Consider the following 17,237-nt stretch of genomic DNA (forward strand, 5'->3'; position numbering starts at 1 on the left):
TACACATTGTAGAAATGCCTCTCTTTACTAGGTTTGTCGATAACCTCGAAAGATGGAACCTCCCTTGTGGAGGAGAGGTTTTGAAATCCAGAAGGTATCCCTGAGATATAATCTTTAACGTCCAGGGATCCTGCACATCTCTTGCCCAAGCCTGGGCAAAGAGAGAAAGTCTGCCCCCCCACTAAATCCGTCTCCGGATAGGGGGCCCTGTCTTCATGCTGTCTTAGGGGCGGGAGTAGGCTTTCTGGCCTGCTTGCCCTTGTTCCATGACTGGTTGCCTTTCCAACCCTGTCTGTAACGAGCAGTAGTTCCTTCCTGTTTTGGAGCGGAGGAAGTCGATGCTGCTCCTGCCTTGAAGTTACGAAAGCACAAAAATTAGACTGTTTGGCCTTTGGTTTGGCCCTGTCCTGAGGAAGGGCGTGGCCCTTACCTCCCGTAATGTCAGCAATAATTTCCTTCAAGCCGGGCCCCAATAAGGTCTGCCCTTTGAAAGGAATGTTAAGTAGCTTAGACTTGGAAGTTACATCCGCTGACCAGGATTTAAGCCAGAGCGCTCTGCGCGCCTGTATGGCGAATCCAGAATTTTTAGCCGTAAGTTTGGTTAGATGTACTACGGCATCTGAAACAAACGCATTAGCTTGCTTAAGGGTTCTAACTTTGCTCAAAGCCTCATCCAACGGCTCTGTGCGAATCGCCTCTTCCAGAGACTCAAACCAGAATGCCGCTGCAGCCGTGACAGGCTCAATGCATGCAAGAGGCTGCAATATAAAACCTTGTTGAACAAACATTTTCTTAAGATAACCCTCTAATTTTTTATCCATTGGATCTGAGAAATGACAGCTATCCTCCACCGGGATAGTGGTACGCTTGGCTAACGTAGAAACTGCTCCCTCCACCTTAGGGACAGTCTGCCATAAGTCTCGTGTGGTGGCGTCTATAGGTAACATTTTTCTAAATATCGGGGGAGGGGAAAAAGGCACACCGGGTCTATCCCACTCCTTACTAATAATTTCTGTAAGTCTTTTTGGTATAGGAAAAACGTCAGTACACACCGGTACCGCATAGTATCTATCCAACCTACACAATTTCTCTGGAATTGCCACCGTGTCGCAATCATTCAGAGCCGCTAATACCTCCCCTAGTAACACACGGAGGTTCTCAAGCTTAAATTTAAAATTAGAAATTTCTGAATCCGGTCTCCCCGGATCAGAACCGTCACCGACAGAATGAAGCTCACCGTCCTCATGTTCTGCAAATTGTGACGCAGTATCAGACATGGCTCTCGTGTCATCCGCGCGCTCTGTCCTTAACCCAGAGCTATCGCGTTTGCCCCTTAATTCGGGCATATTATATAATACTTCTTTCATAACAGCCATATCATGTAAAGTGATTTGTAAGGGCCTAGATGTACTTGGCGTCTCAATCCTACGCATCTCCAGAGCGGGAGACGCAGGTACTGACAAGTGAGGAGAGTTAGGCGGCATAACTTCCCCCTCGTTGTCTGGTGATAATTTCTTTATCGGTACAGATTGACTTTTATTCAAAGCAATATCAATACAATTGGTACACATCGTTCTATTGGGCTCCACATTGGCTTTTGAACATGATGAACAAACAGTTTCCTCTGAATCAGACATGTTTAAACAGACTTAGCAATGAAACTAACAAGCTTGGAAATCACTTTCAATAAGTTTACAAGCAATATAAAAAACGCTGCAGCGCTTCAAAAATACAGATAATTAAACAATTCTTAACAAGAAGTGTATTATTAGCAGAGGATTGCATCCATTAGCAAAAGGATGATTAACCCCTCAATACCCAAAACGGATAAAACAGATATCAATTAAGATTTAACGCTTTTAATCAGTCAGCACACTGTCACAGATCTGCTGTGACTGATTACCTCCCTCACAAATGAATTTTGCAGACCCCTGAGCTCTCTAGAGACGTCCTGGATCAAGGAGGAAGAAGCAGGAAGACTGTGCAAGAATTTTAACTGCTCAACAAGGCGCTAAAACAAGGTCCCTCCCACTCCTATCACAACAGTGGGAGCCCTGATATAACTGTTTCCATGCAGAAAAATATGTTAGCCATGTGGAAAAAAATCATGCCCAAAGCGATTTATCACCAAAGTACCTCACAAAAACGAATAACATGCCAGTAAACGTTTTATTAAAAAAACAACATTTTCCAATGTCATGCAAAGCTATCACTAAGCCTGCTACCAGTCGCTACCACTGCAGATAAGGCTTAAACATTATTTCAGTTTTAACAGTATTTTCTCAGTCAAATTCTAGTCCCTAGAAAATAACTCGACTGCGCATACATTTATCAGCCTGATACCAGTTGCCACTACTGCATTTAAGGCTGTACTTACATCATACGGTAACAGCAGTATTTTCTTAGTCAATTCCATTCCCAGAAAATAAAGTACTGCACATACCTCATTTGCGGAGGACCCCGCATGCTATTCCCAGTTTCTGAAGTTACCCCACTCCTCAGAATGTCGAGAACAGCCAGTGGATCTTAGTTACGCCTGCTAAGATCATAGAAAAAAAACGCAGGCAGTTTCTTCTTCCAAATACTGCCTGAGATAGATAAACAGCACACTCCGGTGCCATTTAAAATAACAAACTTTTGATTGAAGAATAGTTAAGTAAAAACTCCAGCTCCTCTCGCGACGTCCTTTGTTGAGGGTTGCAAGAGAATGACTGGGTATGACATGTGAGGGGAGGAGCTATATAGCAGCTCTGCTTGGGTGATCCTCTTGCAACTTCCTGTTGGGAAGGAGAATATATCCCATAAGTAATGGATGACCCGTGGACTGAACACACTTAAGAGAAAGTCCGCTTCCCAGTTGTCCACTCCTGGGATGTAGATTGCTGACAGATGACAAGAGTGAGCTTCCGCCCACAGAATTATCTTGGATACTTCTGTCATCGCTAAGGAACTCCTCGTTCCTCCCTGATGATTGATGTAAGCTACAGTCGTGATGATGTCCGACTGAAATCTGATGAATTTGGCCGAAGCCAACTGAGGCCAAGCCTGAAGCGCATTGAATATTGCTCTCAATTCCAGAATATTGATTGGAAGTAGAGATTCCGACCGAGTCCACACCCCCTGAGCCTTCAGGGAATTCCAGACCGCACCCAAGCCTAGTAGACTGGCGTCCGCTGTCACTATCACCCAAGAGGGTCTGCGGAAGCACGTCCATTGGGACAGATGATCCGGCGACAACCACCAAAGAAGAGAGTCGCTTGTCTCCTGATCCAGACTTATCTGAGGAGACAAAATTTGCATAATCTCCATTCCACTGCCCGAGCATGCACAGTTGTAGCTGACTGAGATTAAATCGAGCAAACGGAATGATGTCCATTGCCGCCACCATCAATCCAATCACCTCCATGCACTGAGCCACTGATGGTCGAGGATTGGACTGAAGGGCTCAGCATGTATTCAGAATCTTTGACCTCTGTCAAGAAAATTTTCATGGATATAAAATCTATTAGAGTTCCCAAGAAGGCAACCTTTGTCTGTGGAATTAGTGAACTCTTTTCTAGATTCACCTTCCACCCGTGAGTCCTCAGAAAGGACAGAACCATGTCTGTATGAGATTTTGTCAGATGGTAAGACGCCTGGATCAGAATATCGTCCCCGCGGCCTGAGAACCGCCAGAAGGGACCCTAGAACCTTTGTGAAGATCCTGGGTGCTGTGGCTAACCCGAAGGGAAGAGCCACAAACTGAAAATGTTTGTCTAGGAAGGCAAAACCTTAGGAACTGGTGATGATCCTTGTGGATAGGAATATGAAGATATGCATCCTTCAAGTCCTCCTGGATCAATGGTAGAATTGTTTGAATAGTCTCCATTTTGAAGGATGGAACTCTGAGAAACTTGTTTAGACTTTTTAGATCTAAAATAGGTCGAAACGTGCTCTCTTTTTTTGGGGACCACGAAATGATTTGAGTAAAACCCCTGCCCCTGTTCCAGTATTGGAACGGGACGAATTACTCCCCTAGTAGAGAGGTCTTTTGCACAATGTAAGAACGCCTCTATCTGGTCTACAGACAATCGTGAAAGAAGAACCCCCCCGGGAGAGAATTTTTGAATTCCAGTTGATACCCTTGGGACACGATTTCCAGTGTCCAGGGGTCCTGAACATCTCTTACCCAAGCCTGGGTAAAGAGAGAAAAAGCCTGCCCCCTACTAGATCCGGTCCCGGATCAGGGGCCGCCCCTTCATGCTGTCTTGGGAGCAGCAGCGGGCTTCTAGGGTTGTTTACCTTTGTTCCAAGCCTGGTTGGGTCTCTAGACAGACTTGGCCTGAGCAAAATTCCCTTCCTGTTTAGTGGAAGAAGAAGAAGAAGAGGGGATTCTTTTGAAGTTCAGAAAGGAACGAAAATTATTTTGTTTACCCCTCAGTTTAGCTGTTCTATCCTGAGGTAGGAGATGACCCTTACCTCCTGTAATGTCAGAAATGATTTCTTTCAAGTCAGGCCTGAATAGCTTTGACTTGGATGACACAGCAGACCAAGGATTTTAACCATAATGCTCTACGCGCTAAAATGGCAAATCCGGCATTCTTAGCCGCCAATTTGGCAATCTGAAAGGCGGTAGCCGTAATAAAAGAATTAGCCAGCTTAAGAGCCTTAATTCTATCTAAAATTTCCTCTAAAGGAGTCTCAGTCTTAAGAGACTCTAAGGTGTCAAACCAGAAGGCCGCAGCAGTTGTAACTGGTACAATGCAGGCCGTCGGTTGTAAAAGGAAACCCTGATGAATTAATAACTTTTTTAGAAGACCCTCCAATTTTTTATCAATAGGGTCTTTGAAAGCACAACTGTCCTCAATAGGAATAGTTGTACGCTTAGCCAGGGTAGATATAGCTCCCTCCACCTTAGGGACTGTTTGCCAAGAGTCCCGGACAGTGTCAGATATGGGATACATTTTCTTAAAATTAGGAGAAGGTGAGACCCGGTCTTTCCCATTCCCGTGTAATAATTTCCGAGATTCTCTTAGGAACCGGAAAAACAGAGTAAGCAGGCACCTCTAAGTATTTGTCCATCTTACACAATTTCTCTGGTGGTACCACAATAGAGTAACAATCATCCAGTCGCTAAAACCTCCCGAACTAACAGGCGGAGGTGTTAAAGCTTAAATCTAAAGGAGATGACGTCCGAGTCAGTCTGAGGTAACACTTCCCGAGTCGGAAAGTTCCCCCTCAGACAGAAGTTCCCTGACCCCCAATTCAGATCCCTGTGAGGGTACATCGGAAATAGCCAACAAAGCATCAGAAGTCGCAGAATTCGAATTGGCTTCTGTCCTGCAACACTGGCAACTTTGATAAAACCTCTGCAAGGGTAGACGACATAACTGCAGCCATATCCTGCAGAGTAAATGAAGTGGACGCGGTTGAAGAACCCGGCGTCGCTTGGGTGGGCGTTAAAGGTTGTGACGCTTGGGGAGAAAGTAGCGGCATACCCAGATTCTCATCAGACTGAGAAGCATCCTTAGACACACTTTCCTTAAAGAAAATCTGTTCTTTACATCGTAAGGCCCTTTCAGTACATGGAGGGACAAAAAGTAAGAGGGGGTTCCACAATGGCATCTAAAACACATAGAACAAGTACTTTCCTCAAGTTCAGACATGTTAAACAGACTAGCAATAGCAATAATAGGCACTCTTTACTTGATATATTGAGCTCTGAAGTCAAATCATATAGTCAAAAATGTTGAACTTAAACGTGTACTGCGCCTTTAAATAATAAAAGCGCAACAATTTCTCTGCTATCAGTCAAAACAACGTTTTGCAGCAATAAAAAGTGCCCTTATGTTCCAAAGTAACTTAACAATATTGCTCCATTTGTGTTATACCAATTTTTATCACACTCCAGACCCCTGCGCTTTCCAGGGAGATTGTTATCCGGCAACAGTGAATGCAGGGGAAATTGGGGCGCAACAGTATACCGCCGCCTTAGCTAGCCCCGCCCATCGTGGGCATCTAAAAAATGAACGTCCCGATGGGCATATTGTAAAGTCAAGCCGCCGGGAGAAGTGAAACATAACATGAGCTTTGTTTCTAACAATCCTCAGCCCCAGTGCCTGCCTTAACCATACTGCCATTATAGGTTACACTTAACATATAGGAGAAAAACTGTGTGTCACTTAGTGAAGTGCCCACTTTTTCCTGTTGTACCTAGAAAAATAAAGTCAGCACTTACCTCAAATCTGCCAGGCAGCATGGCAGCTCACTAGGTTTGAGAGGTCTTCTCCCTCACATGGACCTGTGGAAAAAGGAGATAAAGACTGAGTAATCTTACTCAGGCTTTCAGTATTAGGGCAGCATTAACTATATGGGAGGCGCAGTGAGAATTATGTCCCACAAGTTCCCATTGCTTTAAAGCCACCACTGCTCTACTGGAGACTGATATGGACTACAGCTACACCCTAGAACAAAGCAGCACAATCTTGCACTACTTAAAAAAAAAAAAAAAAAAAATCTTGCTTGAAGAATCTTTTCTAACACCTAACTTTACCACTTCCTTGCTCTAACGTAGGCAAAGAGAATGACTGGGGTGGGAGGGAAGGGAGGTGATATTTAACAGCTTTGCTGTGGTGCTCTTTGCCGCCTCCTGCTGGGCAGGAGTGATATTCCCAATAGAAATGTCATTAGAAAGAAATGGTCTCTCCATGCGGAGTGTCTGTGGATTTTATGACTTCTTATTACCAAGCTCCACAGATATGAGTCAAGGTACAGGGATCCTCATGCGGAGCGAACAGATGCATTAGCGGTGCCTTGGAGGTTTAATCTAATTTATCTTTCCCGGCTGTTACCACTACTTCAAAGTGTAGTGGCTCGAATCAAGCAGGCATCAGTGATACCGATTTCTCCGTCTTGGCCGCGAAGGATATGGTTCACGGACTAGTGGGGATTGTCATTATCTTCTCCGCGGAAGTTACCTTGTCACAGGGATCTGCTGACCAAGGTCTCTTTGTTCATCTATGTCTAGATTCTTGTAGCTGGTTGCTCGTCGCATATCATAAGGTGTGGCGGACCTACTTATTCTGTTCTCCGGGATGAGCTGGAGAAGGGCGTATCTGCAAGTCCCCTGAGGGGACAGATTTCGGCCCTGTCTGTTACTGCACAAGAGATTCGCTGAGCTTCCTGATGTGCAGTCATTTGTTAAAGCTCTGCTAGGATCAGACCTGTGTTTAGATCTATTGCTCCTCCTTGGAGTTTAAATCTTGTTCTTTAAGTTTTGCATGGGCTCCGTTGGAGCCTATGCATGAAGTGGACATTAAAATTGTCTTGGAAGGTTCCTTTTCTATGGGCTATTGCTTCTGCGCGCAAAGTATCTGTGATTGCTGCCTTGCAATGCGTCCCTCATAATCTGGCTTTCCATGCCGATAAGGCTGTTCTACAAACTTAGTTAGGTTTTCTTCCTAAAGTTGTGTCAATTCGCAACATCAATCAAGAGATTGTGGTTCCTTCCTTATGTCCTACTCCTCTGTCGAAGGAACGTTTTCAATGTAATTCTGGATGTGGTTTGTGCCTTGAAGTCCTATCTTCAGGACATGAAGGAATTTAGACAAACTTCTTTCTCTGTTCTCTTTTCTGGGAAGCGTGGGGGTCAGAGGGCCTCTTAGACTTCCTTATCTTTTGGGCTGACGTGTCCTCCATTTAGCATTGAAACAGCGGGACATAAGCCTCCTCTGAGGATTACACCTCATTCTATGGGAGCAGTGGTTTCCTCTTGGGCTTTCAAGACTGAGGCCTCTATGGATCAGATTTGTAAGGCGGCTACCTGGTCCTCCTTACATACTTTTTCAAGACTTTACAAAATTTTTGCTTCTGCTGAAGCAGCCATCTGGAGAATAGTTTTGCAGGCTGTGGTGCCCTCAGATTAGGGTCCGCCTCTTTTCCCCCTCCCGTTTAGCATTCAGTGTCCTCTATAGCTTGGGTATTGTTTTCCCAAAAGTAATGAATGCAGCTGTGGCCTCTCCCCGTTTAAGAAAAGAAAATTATCTGGTAAGCATAATTTAAGTTTTTCTTCTTCAGACTGAGAGGCTTCAGCTCCACGCACATTATCTAAATATTTTATTTGTTCTTCTGGCACCTTTTTCACCCTGATTTTTCTCTTAGTGTTCCTTGTTCTGTCGGCAAAATGACTGGGGGATGAGGGAAGTGGGGGAGGTATTTAAGCCTTGTATAAAGAGCAAGGAGGATCCGATGACTCCAGCACACAATCTCCCTCAATCCGGTGTGAACCGGAAGTAGAACCACTGCTGATCCTGGAGTGCCGTAGCCGTGGGTAGTGAATCAAACTATCGTGATACACAAGAGTAGAAAGTAACGGCAGGCGCTTCACACATAGTATGGTTGTAAATAAAATCCCAAGTTTATTGGAAAGAATACACGGTATATACCAATACAAAGTAGCAGGGACTGTGCATCAAAAAATCACCGTCAGGCTATAGGTGTGGAACAGGTGACAGTGACGCGCCATTACTTTCTACTCTGAGGTATTTAAGCCTTAGGCTGGGGTGTCTTTGCCTCCGCCTGGTGGCCAGGTTCTGTATTTCCCAAAAGTAATGAATGCAGTCGTGGCCTCTCCCCGTCAGAAGAAAAGAAAATGATCTGGTAAGCATAATTTAAGTTATTGTAATTTGAAACCTTATTAGATGAGGACCAGTAATGTTTATTATCTAGCCGTTTCAGGGATTTTCCAACAAATTTTCCCAAAATTACTCTAGTATCGGTAATTATTCTAGAACTGTGTAAGCCCTGAACTTAAAAACAGGAGATTCCTTAATTTGTAAACATCCCTTCTTAAAAACTACAAGCCAGCCCACTCCAACAAGCAGTGAGTATCTTACGGTTAGTGAGTTCCTTCAGCTGCTGCTGCAGTGTGGAAGAGGCGTTGTATGTTCTGAAAACTTTAGCTGTTAAACCTTCCATAAGGTCCTGGAGATGTTTGTTCAAAATGGTTGTCTGTTAAAATAAAAATTACATTTTAATGTTCCATTTAGTTTTTAGCTAAAACCTAAAAAGGGTTCCTATGTTGTATGCATACTAGAATGTTATACACATGAAAATACATACATTAAGTCTATCAAACAGGTCATCTTCAGGTTGCTTGTTTTCCATGAAGAGTTGCAAATTTTTGAAAACCTGTGGTGGGAGAGAAAAACAAAAACAAAAAAAACACACACCACAAATTAACTTATGCTTAGACAGATCTAAACCAATTGTAAAAAACATAATTTATGCTTACCTGATAAATTTATTTCTCTTGTGTGTTCAGTCCACGGGTCATCCATTACTAATGGGATATATTCTCCTTCCCAACAGGAAGTTGCAAGAGGATCACCCAAGCAGAGCTGCTATATAGCTCATCCCCTCACATGTCATATCCAGTCATTCGACCGAAACAAGACGAGAAAGGAGAAACTATAGGGTGCAGTGGTGACTGGAGTTATAATGTAAAATTTAGAACCTGCCTCAAAAAGACAGGGCGGACTGAACACACTACAAGAGAAATAAATTTATCAGGTAAGCATAAATTATGTTTTCTCTTGTTAAGTGTGTTCATACCACGGGTCATCCATTACTTATGGGATACCAATACCAAAGCTAAAGTACACGGATGAAGGGAGGGACAAGGCAGGAACATTAAACAGAAGGAACCACTGCCTGTAGAACCTTTCTCCCAAAAACAGCCTCCGAAGAAGCAAAAGTGTCAAATTTGTAAAATTTGGAAAAAGTATGAAGTGAAGACCAAGTTGCAGCCTTGCAAATCTGTTCAACAGAGGCCTCATTTTTAAAGGCCCAAGTGGAAGCCACAGCTCTAGTGGAATGAGCTGTAATTCTTTCAGGAGGCTGCTGTCCAGCAGTCTCATAGGCTAAACGTATTATGCTACGAAGCCAAGAGAGAGAGGTAGCCGAAGCCTTTTGACCTCTCCTCTGTCCAGAGTAAACGACAAACAGGGAAGAAGTTTGTCGAAAATCGTTAGTTGCCTGTAAGTAGAACTTCAGGGCACGGACCACGTCTAGATTATGCAAGAGACGTTCCTTCTTTGAAGAAGGATTAGGACACAAAGATGGAACAACAATCTCTTGATTGATATTCCTGTTAGAAACAACCTTAGGCAAAAACCCAGGTTTAGTACGCAGGACTACCTTGTCTGAATGAAAGATCAGATAAGTAGAATCACAATGTAAGGCACATAACTCCGAGACTCTTCGAGCCGAGGAAATAGCCATCAAAAACAGAACTTTCCAAGATAAAAGCTTAATATTGATGGAATGAAGGGGTTCAAACGGAACACCCTGAAGAACTTTAAGAACCAAGTTTAAGCTCCACGGAGGAGCAACAGCCTTAAACACAGGCTTAATCCTAGCCAAAGCCTGACAAAAAGCCTGGACGTCTGGATTCCCTGCCAGACGCTTGTGTAAAAGAATAGACAGAGCAGAAATCTGTCCCTTTAGTAAACTAGCGGATAAGCCCTTTTCTAAACCCTCTTGTAGAAAAGCCAATATCCTAGGAATCCTAACCTTACTCCATGAGTAACTCTTGGATTCACACCAATATAAATATTTACGCCATATCTTATGGTAAATTTTTCTGGTAACAGGTTTCCGAGCCTGTATCAATGTATCAATAACCGAATCCGAAAACCCACGCTTTGATAGAATCAAGCGTTCAATCTCCAAGCAGTCAGCCTCAGAGAAATTAGGTTTGGATGGTTGAAAGGACCCTGAATTAGAAGGTCCTGCCTCAGAGGAAGAGACCATGGTGGACAGGACGACATGTCCACTAGGTCTGCATACCAGGTCCTGCGTGGCCACGCAGGCGCTATCAGAATCACCGATGCTCTTCCCTGTTTGATCCTGGCAATCAGTCGAGGTAGCAACGGAAAAGGTGGAAACACATATGCTATGTTGAAAACCCAAGGGGCTGCAAGTGCATCTACCAGCACCGCTCCTGGGTCCCTGGACCTGGATCCGTAACGAGGAAGCTTGGCGTTCTGGCGAGATGCCATAAGATCCAGATCCGGTTTGCCCCAAACGACGAATCAGTTGAGCAAATACCTCCGGGTGTAGTTCCCACTCCCCCGGATGAAAAGTCTGGCGACTTAGAAAATCCGCTTCCCAGTTCTCCACACCTGGGATGTAGATCGCTGACAGGTGGCAAGAGTGTGACTCTGCCCAGCGAATTATCTTCGAGACTTCCAACATCGCTAGGGAACTCCTGGTTCCCCCTTGATGATTGATGTAAGCCACAGTCGTGATGTTGTCCGACTGAAACCTGATGAACCTCAGTGTTGCTAACTGAGGCCAAGCTAGAAGAGCATTGAATATTGCTCTTAATTCTAGAATGTTGATTGGTAGGAGTTTCTCCTCCTGAGTCCACGATCCCTGAGCCTTCAGGGAGTTCCAGACTGCTCCCCAGCCTAGAAGGCTGGCATCTGTTGTTACCATCGTCCAATCTGGTCTGTGAAATGTCATTCCTTCGGACAGATGAACCCGTGACAACCACCAGAGAAGAGAATCTCTGGTCTCCTGGTCCAGATTTAGCAAAGGGGACAGATCTGAGTAATCCCCGTTCCACTGACTTAGCATGCATAGTTGCAGCGGTCTGAGATGCAGGCGCGCAAATGGCACTATGTCCATTGCCGCGACCATCAAGCCGATTACCTCCATACACTGAGCTACTGATGGGCTTGGAGTGAAGGGCACGGCAAGCATTGAGAATCTTTGATAACCTGGACTCCGTCAGGTAAATCTTCATCTCTACAGAATCTATAAGAGTCCCTAGAAAAGGAACCCTTGTGAGCGGTAACAGAACTCTTTTCCACGTTCACTTTCCACCCATGCGACCTCAGAAATGCTAGAACTATCTCTGTATGAGACTTCGCATTTTGAAAACTTGACGCTTGAATCAGAATGTCGTCTAGGTACGGAGCCACCGCTATGCCTCGTGGTCTTAGTACCGCCAGAAGTGAGCCCAGAACCTTTGTAAAAATTCTCGGGGCCGTAGCTAACCCGAAGGGAAGAGCTACAAACTGGTAATGCCTGTCTAGAAAGGCAAATCTTAGGTACCGATTTCTGTAAGCCTTTTTGATATAGGAAAAACGTCAGTACACACTGGTACCGCATAGTATCTATCCAACCTACATAATTTCTCTGGGATTGCCACCGTATCGCAATCATTCAGAGCCGCTAACACCTCCCCTAGTAACACGCGGAGGTTCTCAAGCTTAAATTTAAAATTTCTGAATCCGGTCTCCCCGAATCAGAACAGTCACCGACAGAATGAAGCTCACCGTCCTCATGTTCTGCAAATTGTGACGCAGTATCGGACATGGCTCTCGTGTCATCAGCGCGCTCTGTCCTTAACCCAGAGCTATCGCGCTTGCCTCTTAATTCGGGCATATTGTATAATACTTCTTTCATAACATTAGCCATATCATGTAAAGTGATTTGTAAGGGCCTTGATGTACTTGGCGCCTCAATCTTACGCACCTCCCGAGCGGGAGACGCAGGTACTGACACGTGAGGAGAGTTAGACAGCATAACTTCCCCCTCGTTGTCTGGTGATAATTTCTTTATCGGTACAGATTGACTGTTATTCAAATTAATATCAATACAATTAGTACTAGAGCTGCGCATCTTCACTTGTCTCACGATTCGATTCGATTACGATTATCATCGTAACGATTCGATACGATTCGATTCTACGATGCATCGCGATGCATCACGATTACTGCCTATGATTTTCATGATCTTGTTCTATTCCATATTTAATATATATATATATATATATATATATATATATATATATATATATATATACACACACACTTATATATATATATATATATATATATATATATATATATATATATATATACACATACACACATTTATTTATATATATATAGAGAGAGAGAGAGATCTATACATACACACACTATATATATATATATATATATATATTATATATATATATATATAGTGTGTGTGTGTATATATAATAATCTTTTAAACAACTGTGTAAGATGGAAGAGCACTTATAAACATAATGCTACAATATGCACAGATATGTATGTGTAGATTTATTTTACAAAGGAAAACCAGCAGCAGTGTACTCACTCAAACATTCTCACGGAGTACATGCAGACATCTGAAACCTGACCCAGAGAGCATTACCAATAGACCTCCTCTCACATGTTCCGGTCAGGAATTTTTATGACACCTATCCTAAAGAGCCGACAGCAGCCTCATGTAAACAGTGAATCTTTTCTTGTATTATAGATTCACTGTTTACTGTTGCGGTCTCTGCTGCATGTTTCCTCTCTGTCAGACCCCTAGCCCAAAGGAGCATTTGAGGGTTGCTGTAAAACTTTTGACTTGCTGTATCTAATAGCAACCCTCAAATGCTCCTTTGGGCTAGGGGTCTGACAGAGAGGAAACATGCAGCAGAGACCGCAACAGTAAACAGTGAATCTATAATACAAGAAAAGATTCACTGTTTACATGAGGCTGCTGTCGGCTCTTTAGGATAGGTGTCATAAAAATTCCTGACCGGAACATGTGAGAGGAGGTCTATTGGTAATGCTCTCTGGGTCAGGTATCTGCGCAGTGTGCACAGGAAGTCCTGATGTGGTGTAGCTGGGGGCTGTAACCAGATTAATCCTGACACAAATGCTGTCGGCTCGTCTGCTATGTGAGAGAGGCGGGGTCACGTGACGTTGCGCGATGATGTCACCCCTGAATCGATTCTGATCTGCACTGCATCGATGCAGCATCGTTAACAGGCTGCATCGCGATGCATCGCAGAATCGATTATTTTAGGCACCCCTAATTAGTACACATATTTCTATTGGGCTCCACATCGGCTTTTGAACATAATGAACAAGCAGATTCCTCTGTATCAGACATGTTTAAATAGACTAGCAATGAAGCTAACAAGCTTGGAAATCACTTTCAATAAGTTTACAAGCAATACAAAAAACGCTGCAGCGCTTTTAAAAACAGTTGAATAACAAAGAAAACTAATTCAGATATAGTGAACAATTCTTAACGAGAAATGTATTAATTAGCAGAGGATTGCACCCATTAGCAAAAGGATGATTAACCCCTCAATACCCAAAAACGGATATCAAATTAAGATTTAACGCTTTTATCACAGTCAAACACACTGTCACAGATCTGCTGTGACTGATTACCTCCCTCAAAAACGAATTTTGAAGACCCCTGAGCTCTCTAGAGACGTCCTGGATCAAGGAGGAAAAAACAGGAAGACTGTGCTAGAATTTTAACTGCGCAACAAGGCGCTAAAACAAGGTCCCTCCCACTCATATTACAACAGTGGGAGACCTGATATAACGGTTTCTATGCAGAAAATACGTTAGCCATGTGGAAAAAAATCATGCCCAAAAAGATTTATCACCAAAAGTACCTCACAAAACGAATAACATGCCAGTAAACGTTTTAAAAACAACAATTTGAATGTCATGCAAAGTTATCACTAAGCCTGCTACAAGTCGCTTCCACTGCAGATAAGGCTTAAACATTATTTCAGTATTAACAGTATTTTCTCAGTCAAATTCTAGTCCCTAGAAAATAACTCAACTGCGCATACATTTATCAGCCTGATACCAGTCGCTACTACTGCATTTAAGGCTGTACTTACATCATGTGGGTAACAGCAGTATTTTCTTAGTCAATTCAATTCCCAGAAAATAATGTACTGCACATACCTCATTTGCGGGGGACCCCGCATGCTATTCCCCTCTTTCTGAAGTTACCCTACTCCTCAGAATGTCGAGAACAGCCAGCGGATCTTAGTTACGTCTGCTAAGATCATAGAAAAACGCAGGCAGATTCTTCTCCAAATAGTGCCTGAGATACAAAAAACGGCACACTCCGGTGTCATTTTAAAATAACAAACTTTTGATTGAAGAATAATTAAGTAAAAACTCCAACTCCTCTCGTGACCTCCTTTGTTGAGGGTTGCAAGAGAATGACTGGATATGACATGTGAGGGGAGGAGCTATATAGCAGCTCTGCTTGGGTGATCCTCTTGCAACTTCCTGTTGGGAAGGAGAATATATCCCATAAGTAAGATGACCAGTGGACTGAACACACTTAACAAGAGAAATAGTCATGTATTTAACAATTACTTGTTCCTGGTCTTATGTCAGAAGAGGAAAAACTAATAAAAAAAAATAAAAATGTATGCTTACCTGATAAATTTATTTATTTCTTGACACAGTGAGTCCACGGATCATCCAATTACTCCTGCCCAGCAGGAGGCGGCAAAGAGCACCACAGCAAAGCTGTTAAATATCACCTCCCTTCCCTCCAACCCCAGTTATTCGACTAAAGCAAAGGAGAGAAAGGAAGCAACAAGGTGCAGAGGTGACTGAAGTTTATAACATACCCACAAAACCTGTCTTAAGCAAACAGGGCAGGCCGTGGACTCACTGTGTCAAGAAATAAGTAAATTTATCAGGTAAGCATGAATTTAATTTTCTTTCTAATGACACGGTGTGTCCACGGATCATCTAAATACTATTGGGCATCAATACCCAAGCTAGAGTACACAGATAAGGGAGGGACAAGACAGGGAAGGCACTACTACAGAAGGCACTACTGCTTGAAGAACCCTTTCTCCCAAAAGAGGCCTCATCCGAGGCAAAAGTGTCAAATTTATAGAATTTTGAAAAAAAGTGTGAAGAGAGGACCAAGTTGCAGCCTTGCAAATCTGTTCCACAGAAGCTTCATTTTTGAATGCCAAGGGAGAGGGAACAGCCCTCGTAGAATGAGCTGTAACTCTCAGGAGGCTGCTATCCAGCAGTTTCAGAGGCAAAGCAAATGATACTCTTCAGCCACAAAGAAAGAAGTAGCCGTAGCTTTCTGCCCCTTACATTTCCCCGAGAAAATCACAAAGCAGAAGACTGACGAAAATCCTTAGTCGCGTGTAAATAGAATTTCAATGCCCGCACCACGTCTAGATTGTGTAGCAGACATTCTTTCTGAGAAGGTGGTTTAGGACACAAGGAAAGAACAAAAAACTCCCGATTAATGTTCCGATCTGAAACCACTTTAAGGAGAAACCCTAACTTAGTAAGCTAAACTACCTTATCCACATGAAAAATAAGGTAAGGAGACTCATATTTTAATGCCGAGAGCAAAATTGCGCTCATGTGCAAGGTTGATTACCTACGGGTAATTTTGCCCCGCCACAGACGAGCTGAGGCGTACAGGGGCATAGGTGATCATTGCAAGGCATATATTAATAGATGTGTATGTTGCTTACAGACCAATGCAGCCATCCCCAATAAAGCTCAGCATGACCACTTACCCCCACCTACACCCCCCCCATTCACACACACCTACAAATTGATTTTACACATATTCCAAAGACTGGCACTAAACAATTATATTTGCTTGGAATAGTTGACCAATTTTCTAAGTGGCCAGCCTTTGTTACCCAGAGGGAAGATGCAAAAAGTCGCTACAATTTTAGTCACTGAAATAATCCCCAGATTTGGTTATCCACTTCAGATTAATTCTGATAACGGTCCAGCATTCATTAGTAAAATCACACACAAGTTAGTACAATGGTTACAGATTAATTTGAACTTTCATATTCCATACCACCCTCAAAGCTCAGGGATCGTAGAACGAATGAATCGCACTATCAAGGAAAAACTTTTAAAGGCAACTGCAGGTACATGGGTTAAACGGCAAAACTATTTACCTGTGATTTTCGCAGAAATCCGAATGACCCAAAATCGGACAACCAGGTTGTCTCCATTTGAGGTCCTAATGGGTAGACCATTCCCAACTCAGTGGGTAAAAGGTCCGCTTATTAAAAATGGTGATTTAGATTGTATTAATGAACAATATGTAAAGGAATTGATTGATAAGTTGAATGGCATCTATGGTGATGTGTCTTCCCGTTTACCTCTTCCCTCACAGGAACCAACCAATCCTTTCAAGCCTGGAGATCTTGTCTGCATCCGCCAGCTCAATAAAGCAAAGAAAGGAGGTTTCCCGTTCAGCAAGTCAGTTACTGTGATCAGGACTGCAGTATTAACTGACAAGGCTATCTGGATACATGCTTCACGAGTGTATATGTACCAATAGTATTAATAACGGAAAAATATGGAGGAGCACAAACCGGGTGGGATGCAAATTAAAAGGTTTTATTGAAACCATGCCCCGTA

General features: G+C 43.2%; 1 protein-coding gene across 1 annotated transcript in view; it reads right to left on the minus strand.

Annotated features, from left to right (window-relative positions):
• The window catches only part of TOP1 (DNA topoisomerase I), a 268,572-nt gene that overhangs the window by 21,348 nt on the left and 229,987 nt on the right, over nucleotides 1-17,237 (minus strand). Inside the window, exons 16-17 of the mRNA XM_053714593.1 lie at nucleotides 9,100-9,168; nucleotides 8,874-8,988 (exon numbers count right to left, since the gene is read on the minus strand). Of these exons, the coding sequence (XP_053570568.1) occupies nucleotides 8,874-8,988; nucleotides 9,100-9,168 (184 nt within the window). The remainder of the gene's footprint in view (nucleotides 1-8,873; nucleotides 8,989-9,099; nucleotides 9,169-17,237) is intronic.

This window comes from Bombina bombina, chromosome 1 (genome assembly GCF_027579735.1).
Source record: "Bombina bombina isolate aBomBom1 chromosome 1, aBomBom1.pri, whole genome shotgun sequence".
Taxonomy (NCBI): domain Eukaryota; kingdom Metazoa; phylum Chordata; class Amphibia; order Anura; family Bombinatoridae; genus Bombina; species Bombina bombina.